Source organism: Hemitrygon akajei, chromosome 3, assembly GCF_048418815.1.
Source record: "Hemitrygon akajei chromosome 3, sHemAka1.3, whole genome shotgun sequence".
Classification (NCBI taxonomy): domain Eukaryota; kingdom Metazoa; phylum Chordata; class Chondrichthyes; order Myliobatiformes; family Dasyatidae; genus Hemitrygon; species Hemitrygon akajei.
Window position 1 is genome coordinate 14870163 of NC_133126.1, and position 17879 is coordinate 14888041.

A 17879-nucleotide genomic window follows, 5' to 3' on the forward strand; every position below is an offset into this window, starting at 1 on the left:
GCTCAGCATTCAAGATGAGGTAGTAAATTGGATTAGACATTGGCATTGTGGGAGAAGGCAGAGAGTGGCAGTAGATGGTTACCTCTGTGACTGGAGACCTGTTACTAGTGGAGTGCTGCAGGGATTGATGTTGGGTCCATTGTTGTTTGTCATCTGTATCAGTGATCTGGATGATAATGTGGTTAACTGGATCAGCAAATTTGTGGATGACTCAAAGAGTGGGTGTGAAGTGGACAGCGAGAAAGACTATCGTGGCTTGCAGAGGGATCTGGACCAGTTGGAAAAATGAGCTGAAAAATGACAAATGGAACTTAATGAAGACAAGTGTGAGGTGTTGCACTCTGGTGGGACCAACCAGAGTAGGTCTTACACAGTGAATGGTAGGGCACTGAGGAATGCAGTAGAACAAAGGGATCTGGGAATACAAGTCCATAAATTCATTGAAAATGGCATCACAAGATAGATAGGGCCGTAAAGAAAGCTTTTGGCATATTGGCTTTCATGAATCAAAGTATTGAATACAAGAAATGGAATGTTATGTTGAAGTTGTATAAGACATTCATTGATGCGTTATGTGTAGTTTTGGTAACCTACTACAGAAAAGATGTAAATGAGGTTGAAAAAGTACAGAAAAAAAATTCAAGGACGTTGCTGGATCTGGAGGACCTGAGTTACAAGGAAAGATTGAATAGATCAGAACTTTATTCCTTAGAACATAGAAGATTGAGGGGGAGATTTGATAGAGGTATATGAGAGGTATAGATAGGGTATTAAATTATGAGGGGTATAGATAAGGTAAATGAGAGCAGGCTTTTTTCATGAGGTTGGGTGGGATTACAACCAGAGGTCATGGGTTAAGGATGAAGGATGAAAAGTTTAAGGGGAACATGAGGGGAAACTTCTTCACTCAGAGTGAGGAATGAGCTGCCAGCATAAGTGCATGCAAGCTCAAAGTTTGGATAGTAGGAATATAGAGGGCTATGGTTGTGGTGCAGGTCAATGGGAGTAGGCAGCTTAAATAGTTTGGTGTGGACAACACAGGCCAAAGGGCCTGTTTCTGTGATGTACTTTATGACTCTATATCTAATTGAGAAGAAACCTCTGCAGCCGGTAGGAAGCCATTTAGTTCATATCAGAAACACTGTGAGAAGGAACATTTTAAAGGACTTGTGAGGGGTTGTTTTTTTTAAATGAGTACGGTTGATATCTGAAATGCTGTTCCAGAGGAGGAGGTGGAATCAGTTACAGTCAGTACGTTTAAGGGGCATTTACAGATATTTGAATACAGACATTTGAATAGGCAAGACATAGAAGAATATGTACCTAATACAGGCAAATGTGATTACTGTAGATAGGATAGAAGGTCAGCATGGCTGTGCTGAGAAGAAAGGCCCATTTCTGTGCTATATATGACTAATCCCAGATCTCTGCAAAAATCATCTACTGTCTCCCATTCCTAGTTCTTTGTCTGAAGTTTTGCAATTCTTTCTTCCTTAAATATCCCATCCAAATCTGAAAGCCACACTTCAAGCTGCAACACACACAAAATGTTGGAGGAACTCAGCAGGCCAGACAGCTTCTATGGAAAAGAATACAGCCGACATTTCGGGCCAAGACCTTCATCAGGACTGGAGAAAAAAGGATGGGGAGTGAGAGTTAGAATGTGGGGGAGGACGGGAAGAAACACAAGTTGAAACCGTAGTGGGGGAGGGTGAAGTAAAGAGCTGGGAACTTGATTGGCTGGAGAAGGGGGAATCTGATAGGAGAGAACAGAAGGCCATGGAAGAAAGAATAGGGGGAGGAGTGCTAGAGGGAATTGATGGGCAGGTAAGGAGATAATGTGAGAGAGAGAAATGGGAATAGGGAATGGTGAAGGGGTGGGGGCATTACTGGAAGTTCGAGAAATCTATGTTCATGCCATCAGATTGGAGGCTACCCAGACGGAATATGAGATGTTGCTCTTCCAACCTGAGTGTGGCCTCATCGTGACAGTAGACGAGACCATGGACTGATATGTCAGAATGAGAACAGGAAGTAGAAGTAAAATGAGTGGTCATTGGGAGAGCCCACATTTTCTGGCAGATGGAGCGTAGGTGCTTGGCAAAGTGCTCTCCCAATCTATGTCGGGTCTCATTGATATACAGGAGGCCACACCAAGAGCACCAGATATAGTAGATGACCTGAACAGACTCGGGTGAAGTGTTTCCTCACTGGAAGGGCTCTTTGGGTTTTTCAATGGTAGTGAGGGAGAAGCTGTTCAGGCAGGTGTAGCACTTGTTCCGCCTACAAGGATAGGCGCCAGAAAGGAGATCAGTGGGGCAGAACGAATGGACAAGGGAGTTGTGTAAGGAGTGATCCCTCAAAAAAGCTGAAAGTTTTGGGAGTTGGAGGGGGGAGGGAAAGATATGCTTGGAGTTAGGTTGGAGATGGTGGAAGTTATGGAGAATTAGGTGCTGGAAGCAATAGCGGGTGGGGTGGTAGGTGAGGACAAGGGGAACCCTATCCCTGGTGGGGTGGCGGGAGAATGGGATGAAGGTGGATGTGTGCAAAATGGAAGAGATGTGGTTGAGGGCAGCGTTGATGGTGGAGTAAGGGAAGCTTATTCCTTTGAAGAAGGAAGACATCTTCATTCTGGAGAGCAGATGTGGTGGAGATGGAGGAATTGAGAGATGTAGATGGCATTTTTACAAGTAATGGGGTAGTAACAGGGTGGAAAGAGGTATAGTCCAGGTAGGTAGCTGTGAGTCAGTGGGTTTATAATAGACATCTGTAGATGAGCAGTCTCCAGATTTGGAGACAGAGAGATCAAGAAAGGGGAGGGAGGTGTTGGAAATGGACCAGGTAAATTTGAGGGCAGGGTGGAAGTTGGAGGCAATGTTGATGAAGTTGATGACCTCTGCATGGGTGCAGGAAGCAGCACCAATGCAGTCATTGATGTAGAGTAGGAAAAGTTGGGGAGTGACACCAGTGTAGCCTTGGAAAATAGTGTATTCCATGTAGCTGACAAAAAGGTAGACCTAGTTGGGATCCACGTGAGTACCCATGGCCACACCTATTGTTTGAAGGAAGTGGGAAGAGCCAAAGGATAAATTATTGAGAGTGAGGACAAGTTCCACCAGACAGATGAGAGTGGTGGTGGAGGGGAACTGGTTGGGTCTGATGTCCAGAGAGCTTTGAGGCCTTCCTGGTGGGGGATGGAGGTGTATAGGGACTGGACCTCCATAGTGAAAATAAGATGCTTGGGATCTGCATCTACGTTTCAGTACAATATAACTTATTGCTTGAAATGGTTTACCCTCCCAATATTTTTATTTCTTGTAATCATCATAAATCTAGTTCTTAACCACTCCGTTAATGGAAATGGTTTACTCTTCACTCATTTTTAGATGCTTGCCAATTTTGGTTTTCGGGCAGATCATATAGGAGAAGGAAAACTCTGATCTCAAACCTCTGCTGCCTTGCCGCTATACCCTCTCATGGGTAAGGAGTAAACCCCGAGGAAAAATCTGGAATTGGGAGTCCCTAAGGTCTTGCGTCCCTTGCCCCTTCACTTGGTCATTTCCGTATTGATTTTGCTGTTTCTGAGGTATGCCATTCTCAGTAGTCCTAGACAGCAAGATGAAAAGGAGCTGTTGGTAATCATTTCATTGTAATTTGTTTTAAAGTCTATCAAGATAGACCTAAAACTTTAAATGCAAGTGATGAGTGATTCTTTTTGACTGAATTCAGTATATCTGCAATGTGCTTGAAATTGTGCAAACCCATTCCTGGTGTACTAGGTTTATGTCTTCAGTTCAGATCCTTGGAGGAAGCAGCTGGAATTATTTAGAACATAGAAATTGTTTTGTTGTGCAGATGAGGGGGTTTTGGGTCAATATTCTTGGCCCATTTCGGTCAAAAAGAATCACTCATCACTTGCATTTAAAGTTTTAGGTCTATCTTGAAATGGGTAAAAATCACACAAGTCTGAGAAAGTCTACAGCCCATAAATGCAATAGTCCAAATCCCAACACAACCACGGTATGAACTACTTTTGGCAACAGAGAGAGAGAGAGAGAGAGACACCATATGAGCGCAGAGGCCTACCCACCTGCCACAGCGATAGGCTGCCCACAGACTCCCATCTTGGCAGCGATCAGAAGGAAGGAGGTCAGCACCGAACTCTTCACCTGGATGTCTCAATCTTCCTCGAGGCTTTAATTGGTGAAATGGATTGAACAATGACTCGCACCATCTCGAGGTTTCTTCACCTCGAGGCTGTCCGAGTATGCACTCACTTCCCGGAATCTTCAAGACAGCAAACTGCTGCGTCACTCAAATGATCTCCAGACTGTAAATTGCAGGCCCTGACAGTTCCAGAAACACATTTTAGGTGAAAAATAGATGTAAAAGAAGTAAAATAGATATTTTCATGGGCTATCTAGATGATGTAGACCGCGGGAGCGTTGTATGTTAGCGCCATCTTGACTGGAAGTCGAAGCTTCCATATGTTGCCCATATAAATGGAAGATTTAAAATGAACTTCCCATTTTGTGGTGGCAAAGTTAAAACAGTCCCACAATTCATATAACACTCTCCAGAAAACATTTTTGAAGGTAATCTAGAACTCAATTAGAGTTCAATCAAGTTTCATGCCTTCAGTGAGTATAATTACAGTGGCATGCAAAAGTTTGGGCACCCTGGTCAAAATTTCTGTTACTGTGAATAGCTAAGCAAGTAAAAGATGACCTGATTTCCAAAAGGCATAAAGTTAAAGATTTATTTAATATTTTAAGCAAGATTTCTTTTTTATTTCCATCTTTTACAGTTTCAAAATAACAAAAAAGGAAAAGGGCCTGAAGCAAAAGTTTGGGCACCCTGCATGGTCAGTACTTAGTAACACTCCCTTTGGCAAGCATCACAGCTTGTAAACGCTTTCTGTAGCCAGCTAAGAGTCTTTCAATTCTTGTTTGGGGGATTTTCACCCATTCTTCCTTGCAAAAGGCTTTTAGTTCTGTGAGATTCTTGGGCCGTCTTGCATGCACTGCTCTTTTGAAGTCTATCCACAGGTTTTCGATGATGTTTAGGTTGGGGGACTGTGAGGGCCATGGCAAAACCTTCAGCTTGTGTCTCTTGAGGTAGTCCATTGTGGATTTTGAGGTGTGCTTAGGATCATTATCCTGTTGTAGAAGCCATCCTCTTTTCATTTTCAGCTTTTTTACAGATGATGTGATGTTTGCTTCCAGAATTTGCTGGTATTTAATTGAATTCATTCTTCCCTCGTGCAGTGAAATGTTCCCCGAGCCACTGGCTGCAACACAAGCTCAAAGCATGATCGATCCACCCCTGTGCTTAATGGTTGGAGAAGTGTTCTTTTCATGAAATTCTGCACCCTTTTTTTCTCCAAACATACCTTTGCTCATTGCAGCCAAAAAGTTCTATTTTAGCTTCATCTGTCCACAGCACTTGTTTCCAAAATGTATCAGGCTTGTTTAGATGTTCCTTTGCAAACTTCTGATGCTGAATTCTGTGGTGAGGACGCAGGAAAGGTTTTCTTCTGATGACCCTTCCATGAAGGTAATATTTGTGCAGGTGTCGCTGCACAGTAGAACAGTGCACCACCACTCCAGAGTTTGCTAAATCTTCCTGAAGGTCTTTGCAGTCAAATGGGGGTTTTGATTTGCCTTTCTAGCAATCCTACGAGCAGTTGTCTCGGGAAGTTTTCACCGTTCCTGTTAACTGCCATTTCTTAATTACATTACAAACTGAGGAAACAGCTACCTGAAAACGCTATGCTATCTTCTTATAGCATTCTCCTGTTTTGTGGGCATCATTTATTTTAATTTTCAGAGTGCTAGGTAGCTGCTTAGAGGAGCCCATGGCTGCTGATTGTTGAGACAAGGTTTGAGGAGTCAGGGTATTTATAAAGCTTTGAAATTTGCATCACTTGGCCTTTCCTAATGAAACAAGCCATAGCCCTAACAAGCTAATTAAGGTCTGGGACCTTGGGTGAGAGCTCAAATCGCTTGGGGTGCCCAAACTTTTGCATGGTGCTCCTTTCCTTTTTTCACTCTAAAATTGTACAAAACAAAAATAATACACTAATCTTGCTTAAAATGTTGAAAAGAATGTTTCATCTTTGACTTTATGACTTCTGGAGATCAGTTCATCTTCTACTCACTTAACTATTCACAGTAACAGAAATTTTGACCAGGGGTGCTCAAACTTTTGCATGCCACTGTATATGGAAAATATTCAGTCATATCTGTTCACGTCATAGTCTTAGTGCACAAGACATCAACTGATACAGTGTGAAATAGTGTTTACTCTGGACAGAATAGTCAGCATGACTAATACTAGAGTTATGAAAACTGATAGCTAAAGATACTTGCCAACGTGGAGTGTTCACGTGTGATTAACAACTAGCTATTGGAGATTAGGCATCGGAGTTCGGACTTCAGTTCCGGCATCCTCTATATGGAATTTGTACATTCTCCCTGTGACTGCGTGGGTTTCCTCCAGGTGCTCTGGTTTCGTTCCACAGTCTAAAGGTGTACTGGTTAATTGGTCATTGTAAGTTGTCTACGATTAGGCTAGGTGGGTTGCTGGGTGGTGCAGCTCGTTGGGTTGGAGGGTCTATTCCACGCTGTAGCTATATTTCTGAAATAAATAAATTTAAAAACAGCCACTGGACTTTACATGCCGTTCACTAACACTCACATGACAAACAAATGATATGGGTGTGAAGATTCATTTTAATGAAACATGGCTTATGTTTAGATTCAACTCTGCAAAAAAAACATTTTTAAAACGTATTTTGATCAAGTCGGCAGTAACAAGTAAGAAAGTCTGGCTCACATCGCAGGCAATTAAAACTTTAGAAATAACTAACACTGGATCAATTTCCAAACAATTAAAGGTGTTTTTGTCTGAAAATCACAATTTACACAACAAAGGATGGTTTGTGTATTCAGGACTTCAAGATGTCCTGAGGGGCATAGTGAAGTGGCGTAGAAATGCAAGTATTTAAAAGTTCATATCCATTTCAAATAGCTATTGAACCATACCCAGATTGAATTATCTGGTTGAGTTTTGGCTTCTGTTAAGAACCAACTTTAACCAGCTTCATTCATCCATGTGATACTGGTTCGCAAAGGCAAACATCAAGAATATCACATCACTGCATGATGCATGGAAGTGAGACAGAATAGTTCAGTAATGTAAAGGCTTGTCCTCCTCTGCCCACACCCCAGTTGCTTTTCTAGTAGGTTTACATAACTGATGTTTACATTAGCTGCTAATGGGCAAGATGTTGCAGGTTAGTTTACAGCAAGTGGAAAAATTTTAGACTGCATGAACATGAGAACATCTGCAGGTGCTGGAAATCCAAAACAACATGTGCAAAATGCTGGAGGAACTCAGCAGGTCAGGCAGCATCAATGGAGGCCTTGATAAAGATAGATAGATAGATAGATAGATAGATACTTTATTCATCCCCATGGGGAAATTCAATTTTTTTCCAATGTCCCATACAGTTGTTGTAGCAAAACTAATTACATACAATACTTAACTCAGTAAAAAAAAATATGATATGCATCTAAATCACTATCTCAAAAAGCATTAATAATAGCTTTTAAAAAGTTCTTAAGTCCTGGCGGTAGAATTGTAAAGCCTAATGGCATTGGGGAGTATTGACCTCTTCATCCTGTCTGAGGAGCATTGCATCGATAGTAATCTGTCGCTGAAACTGCTTCTCTGTCTCTGGATGGTGCTATGTAGAGGATGTTCAGAGTTATCCATAATTGACCGTAGCCTACTCAGCGCCCTTCGCTCAGCTACCGATGTTATCCTCTCCAGTACTTTGCCCACGACAGAGCCCGCCTTCCTTACCAGCTTATTAAGACGTGAGGCGTCCCTCTTCTTAATGCTTCCTCCCCAACATGCCACCACAAAGAAGAGGGCGCTCTCCACAACTGACCTATAGAACATCTTCAGCATCTCACTACAGACATTGAATGACGCCAACCTTCTAAGGAAGACCTCAGCCCGAAATGCCGAGTGTTTACTCTTTTCCTGTCCTGCTGAGTTCCTCCAGCATTTTGTTGCTTTTAAACTGTATGCATTTGTTCTATGGGGAACTGTAGCATTCTTTTTTTTTATTCAGTGAGGTTCCTCAGATACATGAAGAGACACTTTGAAGAGGAAAATGTTGATAGGGACACCAGGGTAACTCCCAGCTTTTATTGAAGCATAGTTATGAGATCTTGAAAGACCACCTGGGCATAAGGATGAGTTTGTGACTCATTCTCTTGCCTGAAAGAATTTCCCACTTTCCCACTTTCAGTGAAGCTGTGTTTCAGTGCTGCTTTGAAGTATTTACAAGATTAGATACTTAGACTTTAGGGAGTTTGAGTCCTAAAGTTTAGTATTTAGCTGAGGAATCTCAGTTACACGATACCACTTTGCTTCTGATATATTTCCAAATTGCCATTTTCCCAACAGATTTAGTACATAGTATAAATCTGCATGCTGTATTTGTGGCATACTCTGATCTCTCTGGTAGAAGAACCAGGCTGTAGTTTAAATTATTTCATATACAAAAGGGGGAAGAAGGATTTGTACTTGTATTGTAGATTTTGTGGTGTTTGCTTATTCTGAAGTGTTTTATAGTCAATTATAGGATCTTAGTCACTTTTTGTAATATAGGGCATCAGAACAACCAAGTTATTCTCCATGTGTGTTGTAATCAACAGGTAATTAAGGATATAAGAGCATGAGAAATAGTAAGATTAGACCTATTGTACCTGCTCCACCATTCAGTAAATCGTGGCTGATCTGGCTTTGGTGATGTTTGAAGAATCAATACTAGTTAGAACACAGTGGATTATTGCAGGTTCCTTGTAATTGATATTGGTTTATTATTGGAACAATTGCCAAGGTACAGTGAAAAACTTGTTTTGCATGTTATTTGTTTGTTTGTTATGTGCTGTGTTGTATGACATAGATGATAATGGTCTTTCTGTGACCACGGTTGCTCTTGGCAAATTTTTGTACAGAAGTGGTTTGCCATTACCACCTTCTGGGCAATGTCTTTACAAGATCAGTCCCCCCCTCACCCCCCAGCCATTATCAATACTCTTCAGAAGTTGTCTACCTGGTCTCGGTGGTTGCATAACCGGGATGTGCACCAGCTGCTCATACGACGATTTGCCACTTGCTGTAGTGGTCACCTGTTTCATGTGACCCTGGTGGGGGTAGGGGGAGGCTAAGCAGATGCTACACCTCATCCAAGGGTGACCTGCAGGATAGCAGACAGAAGGAGCACCTTACACTTCCTTTGGTAGAGACGTATCTCCACCCTGTCACCCATATTATTCTAATAGTCCAAATGATTGCACAGTGCGTTGAGGTAAAACAATAACAATGCAGAATGAAATGTAACAGCTAAAGAGAAAGCCCAGTGCAGGTAGACAAGAAGGTGGAAGATCAAAGAAAAGTAGTTTGTGAGGTCAAAAGTCTATCTTCTTTTTATACTAGTGGAACATTAAATAGTCTAGTTAACAGGAGAGTAGAAGCTGTCCTCAAGCCTGGTGATACATGCTTTCAGTCTCTTGTATCTTCTGCCTGATGGGAGAGGGGAGAAGAGACAGTGCCCACGGTCAGAGGAATTTGGTTTTGCTGGCTGCTTTACTGAAGCAGCAGGATGATTGATAGCCCGTACAGGGGAGAGTAGTTTATATGATGTGCTCACACTTTCCATACCAAGCTGTGAAGCATCCAAATAGAATGTTTTTTATGATGCATTGATTAAAAACTGGTAAAGGGCAATGAAAACATGCTAAATTTCTTTAGCCTTCTGAAGAAGTAGAGTCATTGGTGAGTTTTCTTGGCTGTGAAATCTATATGCTTTATGTTTGGACAAGGAGAGGCTATAGGTAACATTCACTCCCAGAAGCTTGAAGGTCTTAACCCTCTCTATCTCAACAGCATTCAAGTATGTGCACTTCCTCCTTTTTTGAAGTTAATGTCCAGCTCTTTTGCTGTCATGTCGTATGTCTTTATTCCTGTTCAATGCATGAACTGGGCCAATAGCTCATATAGTGCAAGAATACATTAAATACAACAATAACTTAACAATAAGTGCTTGTGTCAAGATTGCATTCTAATAGATAATTGTGCATTACAAACAATGGTCATGATATTGAAGTGAGATCGACAGACAGTTCGCAAAAGAGCGAATATAGAATGACTCAGACATTCCAGAATGTAATTGAATATGTTTGATCAGTTTGTATCAGCATAATCAGGGCAGAAACATCGTGTAATTTGATTGTAGTGAATTTCTGATGGAGGATTTTTGGAATCCGTTTGAGCAGAAGGTGGTAATTAATGGCTAAATGTTAGAATACTGGGCTAGGAAGGTATAACACGATTTGCCTCAACAAGAGTTACCAGGTGGCTTAAGTGGTGAGATGGTCAGTGGTGAGATGATTCCCCTGGTTCTGATGAGAGCTTTCTCAGGCTATTGAAAGAGGCCAGAGAGGAGATTGTTACGGACTGAACAGAGTTCTTTATAGGTGAAGTCACAGAGGACTAGACAATAGCTGGTGTTATTCCTTTGTTTGAAAAGGGCAATAGAGACAAACTAGGGAGTTGCAGGTTGGTGAGCCTTTCATCATTGGCAGGGAATTTATTGGGGAAAATTCTTGGACCGTAGGAACAATTATGGAGCTACCAGCCAGCCTGGTTTTCTGTGGGGAGACTGTTATGCTTTGTAAAGAACTATGTTTTTGAGGAGGTGATGAAGATGAATGAAGTTCAAAGTAAATTTATTATCCAAATGTATGTATGTGACCATATACTACCTTGAGATTCATTTTCTTACGAGCATTCACAGTATATACAAAGAAACACAATAGAATCAATGAGAAGCTTCAACGAAACAACCAATGTGCAAAAGACAACACTGCAAGTAAAATAAAAAAAACAAAATAAGTAAGCAACGAATATTGAGAAATAAGATGAAGAGTCATTGAAAGTGAATCCATAGTTTGTGGGTACATTTCAGTGATGGGGTGAGTGAAGTTGAGTAAAGTTATTCTGTAGGCTAATGTAATTGCTGGAAACTTACATAACTCACAACCACCGACATTGAGTTGGGGTTGACTTTAAGTGGCTGGTCTGACACGATGACATATTACATAAAGTTCTTTTACCGCCATTTTTGTGTTCAGTGTTTGGAGTACAGTAAATGAGTTGTTACAGATTTTCTTAAACATAAAACACCTCAATTCATTTTATTTGTGGAAGCCTACAATCCGCTCTGGTTAAGTGATCAGTAGATGCTGTCAACATGGACTTTAGTAAAGCACTTGACACAATCCCTGGTGGTGGCTGTTCAGAAGATTAAGGCACATGGGATCCAAAACCACTCTACAGATATTATTAGCATTTAAGAGATATATGAACTGGCAGGGGATAGAGCAGGGATTCCCAACCTTTTTTATGCCATGGACCAATACCATTAAGCAAGGGGTCCATGGACCCCAGGTGGGGAACCCCTGCTAGAGAGATATAAACCATGTGCAGGAAAATGGTATTAGTTTAAATTGTCATCATGGACAATACACTCATCATGGGGTTCCAAAGGAGGGTAAATAAAAGGCAATGCCTATTGTCAAGAATTTTTATTTTTTATAGATCATTGTGAATTTTCAGGATTCAAAACCAACACAACTTGCCTGCTCGAAAGTGAGTATGGGAAATCATTTACAAGAAAAGACTTGAAATACTGGGATTATTTCCACTTGAGTAGAGAACAGGCTAGAGGGAAATTAATAGATGCTATTAGGATTTATGAGAATTTTGATGTTGTAAAGGCTAGAACAATTTTAATGGCTGGAAAGTTGGTAACAATTGAGCATAGCTGCTGAGCCTGAAGTTCTTAATTAGATGATTTATGAGGATGAAGTACTTCCCATCGGTGGTCATTGCAGCAAGAATCAGTAACTTTTAAGGAGATTGTGGATAAATATTTAAAGTAGTGGGCAATTAAATTGAGGGATCTGTCTCCTGATACTCTAATGGGAACCATTACAGTGGGTCAGCTTTTCTTGTACTGCAGACTTAATGATTTTATGACTCTTAATGTGAATGTACAGTTTGTACTCTTGTATTTGTGAAGCCTTCATACGCTCCAAGCACTTGGAGAATTTTTAGAGATATATGGATCAGGAAAAGGAGCTGACTGCATTAAAAAAATTCTCTACATTAAAACTTAACGATTTGTCATGCTTTGAACTAGAGTGCTAAACTGGCAGATTTTCTGGACTATTGGATGGTACAATCAACACATTTTAATTCGCTTTTAGTGTATATTACAGACAATTATAATACATTTTCCATTGAAGCAGTAAGTTTAAAGTGAACACAAGAAATTGGGCCCCAATGAATGGAAAGGGAGCACAACAGATATCACTTGGTGAGCTTGATGTTGCAGCATAGGGATTTCTACATGGTCAAATAACAGATTAACAGAGTAAAATTATTCAAGATTTTGAATCTGCAGCATCATTACATTTCCTCCCCAATGCAATAAAAAGACTTTGTAATAAGAGTCAATGGGTGATTGGTCACCTTTTTCGTCTTAAGATGGCCATTATTAATTTCTTTTTATTTAGAGATACAGTATAGAACAGGCCATTTCAGTACAATGAGCCACTCTACCCAGCAAACCACCCATTTAAACCCTAGCCTAATGACAGAAAAATTTACAATGAGCGATTAACCTAGTAATGGCTACATCTTTGGACCGTAGGAGGAAACTCGTGTGTTTACAAGGAGGACATACAAACTGCTTACAGAGGTCACTGGAATTGAAGTCTGATGCCCTGAGCTGTAATAGCATCACACTAATTGCTATGCTACTGTGGTGCACCTTATCAACTCACCTCTTTGAACAGCTTTAGTTTTGCATTTAAGAGCACCATATAAATGGAAGTTGCCATTGGTCCTGTGTTGTGAAAATGTGCACTCATTGCTATGTTTTGCTTGAATTTCAGATGCTACTAGTGAACTGCATGCATCCAATTCCAAACTGAAGGACATTGAAACAGCCTACACTGCACAGAAATCAGAGGTTGGTATGTGATACCTTCATGTTACAGGCATTTAACTAGAGACTTTGAGGCATTGCTATGGAATATTTTTCAAATGGTGACCAGTTTGCCTAATTTGTTAAAGGAATTGACAACTCACATTTTTATGGTATGAAGTTCAAAGTTCAGACTAAATTTATTATTAAAATGCATTCTTCACCATATGCTACCCTCAGATTCATTTTCTCGTGGACAATCACAGTAACTACAAAGAAACACAATAGAATCAAGGGGAAACCGCACACAACAAAGACGGACAGACAACCAATGTGCAGAAGACAACTAACTGTGCAACCACAAAAAGAGAAAAAAACAAAATGATAATAAATAAGTAATAAATATTGAGAACATGAATTGTAGATCCTTGAAAGTAAGTCCATAGGTTGTGAAACTAGTTCAGTATTGGAGTGTGTGAAGTTATCCGCTGTGGTTCAAGAGCCTGACAGTTAGGAAAATGACCATTCCTGAACCTGGTGGTATGGGACCTTGGGCTCCTGTGCTTCCTTCCTGATGGCAACACTGAGAAGAGAGAATGGCAAAGATGGTGGGCATTCTTGATGCTGGATGCTGCTTTCCTGTGACAGCGCTCCTTGTACATGTGCTAAATGGAGTTGCAACTGTTTTCAAAGACTGATAGTCTTGTTTCAGGTTGCGCATTATGCTCGGCTGCTATTGTCTTAGCACTAATTGCCCATGAGATGCAAGAATGGATGTTATGTTTATTTAATACATTAATTTTTAGGATTAAGCTGTTGGTGGTAAGGCCAGCATTAATTACTCATCATAGTGCCCTTGTGATGGACAATTCTTTTGCATTGCTATTGAGTAGCAATTTCTAGGACTAAATGGCACAGTGCCATATTTTCAAGTCAGGATGGTGTGCCTCTTGAAGGGGAACGTGCGGATTCTGATATCCCCATGCATCTACTCTCCTTACCTCAGTAACAGAAGTCATGGATTTAGAAGGTGTTCTCACGAGGGCTAGGATAGTAACTGCAATGCATTTTGGCTATATAATGTAGTCACTGTATGCTAATGGTAGGAGAGAGTACCAATCTTACAAGCTGCTTTGACCTGAATGGTGTTGCACTTCAATAAAGCGCATTGAGAGCATCCTGAACAGCTGCTTCACCGCCTGGTTTGGAAATTGCACCATATCGGATCGCAAGACCCTGTAGCGGATAGTGAGGTCAGCTGAGAAGATCATCGGGGTCTCACTTCCCACCATTACAGACATTTACACTACATGCTGCATCCGCAAAGCAAACAGCATTATGAAGGACCCCACGCATCCCTCATACAAACTCTTCTCTCTCCTGCCATCTGGGAAAAGGCACCGGAGCATTTGGACTCTCACGACCAGACCATGTAACAGTTTCTTTCCCCAAGCCATCAGACTCCTCAATACCCAGAGTCTGGACTGACACCTTACTGCCCTATTGTCCTGTTTATTATTTATTGTAATGCCTGCACTGTTTTGTTCACTTTATGTAGTCCTGGGTAGGTCTTTGTCTAGTGTAGTTTTTATGTTGTTTTACATAATTCAATGTAGTTTTTGTACTGTTTCATGTAGCACCATGGTCCTGAAAAATGTTGTCTCGTTTTTACTGTGTACTGAACCAACAGTTATGGTTGAAATGACAATAAAAAGGACTTGACTTGACTTGTCAACAATAGCCTGTAGTTGGTGAACTTGCTTTGCGATGTCTGGAGAGCAGGTACATGCTGCAGTTACCTAATACCTGAGCTGCCCTTGCAGTTGCAATAATTATGGGGCGAGTCTAGTTGAATTTCCAGTCAGTGGTAATCCCCAGAAATGTTGCTGGGTGGGAAACACAGCAATGGTAATCTTTATTTTTCTCTTGCTACAGGGGGGAGGACGTACAGGTTCTCAAATCATTCACATTATTCAGTTCTATTCTCTCACCTTTTCTCCTGTTACCTCTATAATGCACTCACCAACAGCACCCTCTTTATCCACCACAGTTCTCCTATATGAAGCAGCAATTTATAGTACTCAGTGAATTTATCAATGTCTCCTTGGGATGGGGAACGAAACCAGAGTAGCGTGCAACTTCACAGTACCTGAAGTGTGGAGCTTAGGTCAATTTGATTTTTATTTTTTTCTCTGCATAAGCATAATGGCTGTGGTACAACTGAGTGAGGGACCACATTGCTGTGAGCCTGAAGACCCTTGTTGCCAGATACGAGTCCATAAGATCATAAGACATGGGAGCAGAATTAGGCCATTCAAACCATCGAGACTGCTCTGCTATTCCATCACGGCTGATCCCGGATCCCACTCAACCCCATACACCTGCCTTCTTGCCATATCCTTTGATGTCCTGACTGATCAGGAAACGATCAAATTCCACCTTAAATATACCCACAGACTTGACCTCCATCACACTCTGTGGCAGAGCATTCCACAGATTTGCTACTCTCTGGCTAAAAAAATGTCCTCCTTAGCTCTGTTCTAGAAGGTCTCTCTTCTAATTCTGAGGCTGTGCACTCTGGTTCTGGATACCCCCACCTTAGGAAGCATCCTCACCACATCCACCCTATCTAGTCCTTTCAATATTCAGTAGGTTTCAATGAGATCCCCCTGCATTCTTCTAAATCCCAGTGAGTACAGGTCCAAAGCTGCCACACACTCCTCATATGTTAGCCCCTTCATTCCAGAATCATTTTCCTGAAACTCCTCTGAACTCTCTCCCCTTTCTGAGATATGGGGCCAAAAACTGTTGACAATACTCCAGGTGTGGCCTGACTAGTGTCTTATAAAGCAAGCATTATCTCCTTGCTTTTATATTCTATTCCCCTTGAAATAAATACCAACTTTGCATTTGCCTTCTTTATCACAGACTCAACCTGTAAATTAACCTTCTGTGAGTCTTGCACGAGAACTCCAAAGTCCCTCTACACCTCTGTTTGTATCTTCTCCCCATGTAGATAATAGTCCGCACAATTGTTCCTTTTACCAAAATACATTATCATACATTTCCCAACACTGTATTCCATCTGCCCCTTTTTTTGTCCATTCTTCCAATTTATCTAAGTCCTGCAGCAATCGCATTGCTTCCTCGGCACTTTCCTTCACCTATTTTTGTATCATCCACAAATTTTGCCACAAAGTCATCAATTCCATTATCCAAATCATTGACAAATCATATTGTAGGGGTGCAGATTTCCTTCCTGTACAGAATCTTTGTTACTGTATCAGAGTTTTAAATTACAAATTACAAAGTCATACCACACTACAGCATAGAAACAGGCCGCTTGGCCCACCTAGTCTGTGCCGAACTATTAATCTGCCTAGTCCCATCGACGTGCACCCGGACCGTAGCCCTCCATACCCCTCCCATCCATGTACCTATCCAAATTTCTCTTAAGTGTTGAAATTGAACCCGGATTAACTACTTCCACTGACAACTCATTCCACACTCACTACCCTCTGAGTGAAGAAGATCCTCTTCATGTTCCCCTTCTCTCTGACACAATGGTGTCAGGAAAACAACCTCTCCCTCAAAGTCGCAAAAACAAAAGAGCTGGTTGTGGATTACAGGAAGAATGGAGACGGGCTAACCCCTATTGACATCAATGGATCTGGGGTCGAGAGGGAAAACAGCTGTAAGTTCCTCGGCATTCACATCACCGAGGATCTCACGTGGTCTGTACACACCAGCTGTGTGGTGAAAAAGGCACAACAGCGCCTCTTTCACCTCCGACGGTTGAGGAAGTTTGGTATGGGCTCCCAAGTCCTAAGAACTTCCTACAGGGGTACAATTGAGAGCATCCTGACTGGCTGCATCACTGCCTGTTATGGGAACTGTACCTCCCTTAATCGCAGGAGTCTGCAGTGGTGCAGACAGCCCAATGCATCTGTAGTTGTGAACTTCCCATGATTCAGGACATTTACAAGGACAGGTGTGTAAAAAGGGCCCGTAGGATCATTGGAGACCTGAGTCACCCCATCCGCAATCTATTCCAGCTGCTACCATCTGGCAAGCAGTACCACAGCATAAAAGCCAGGACCAACAGGCTTCCACTAGGCCATCAGACTGAAGAACTCACGCTGATTTGAGTGTACTCCATATTACATTGACTGCTCTATTTATTATTAGTTGTTATAAATTACTATGATTGCACATGGCACATTCAGATGGACACGTAACGTATAAGATTTTTACTCTTTATATATGTGTGAAGCATTTAAAAAAAATAAAGTCAATTCAGTTAAACATTTCACCTTTTCCCCTTAACATAAGATCTCTAATTCTAGTTGACTACAAACTGAATTTCAATCCAGTCCTGCCTTGGTGAGATTTGAACCATTAAGACTCAGGGTATATCTGAGGCAGAAGTATAACTGATGTTCAGGAGCCAGTTTAAGTATCATTGTAACTTAGGTGCCTGTGGGCAGCAGTGATGCAGCTAGTCTAGTTTCTTCCTCTGCTCAAGTGACCTGGGCTCTATCATGATCTCAGGTGCTCTCTGTTGAGAGTATGCACATTTTCTCTGTGACCCTGTATGTTTTCTCCTCGTGCTTCAGTTTTCCCTTGCATCCCAAATATATGCGTGTTAATTGGCCATTATAAATTGCCTGCAATGTGGCTGGTAAGGAAATTTGTGGAGATTTAGTTACAGGGCACAAGATCCGGTTGCTGAATGCTGTTCTGTTGCTACACAGTTCCGGTAACCCACATTCCATCCTGGCTTTGGGTGCTTTCTATGTGGAATTTG

At 41.4% G+C, this 17879-nt stretch overlaps 1 protein-coding gene across 2 annotated transcripts in view; it reads left to right on the forward strand.

The window, feature by feature from the left end:
- Positions 1 to 17879, forward strand: part of trip11 (thyroid hormone receptor interactor 11) — a 118201-nt gene that overhangs the window by 16880 nt on the left and 83442 nt on the right. For both annotated transcript variants that reach the window (XM_073039219.1, XM_073039220.1), the window contains exon 2: positions 13041 to 13117. In XM_073039219.1, the coding sequence (XP_072895320.1) occupies positions 13041 to 13117 (77 nt within the window). The remainder of the gene's footprint in view (positions 1 to 13040; positions 13118 to 17879) is intronic.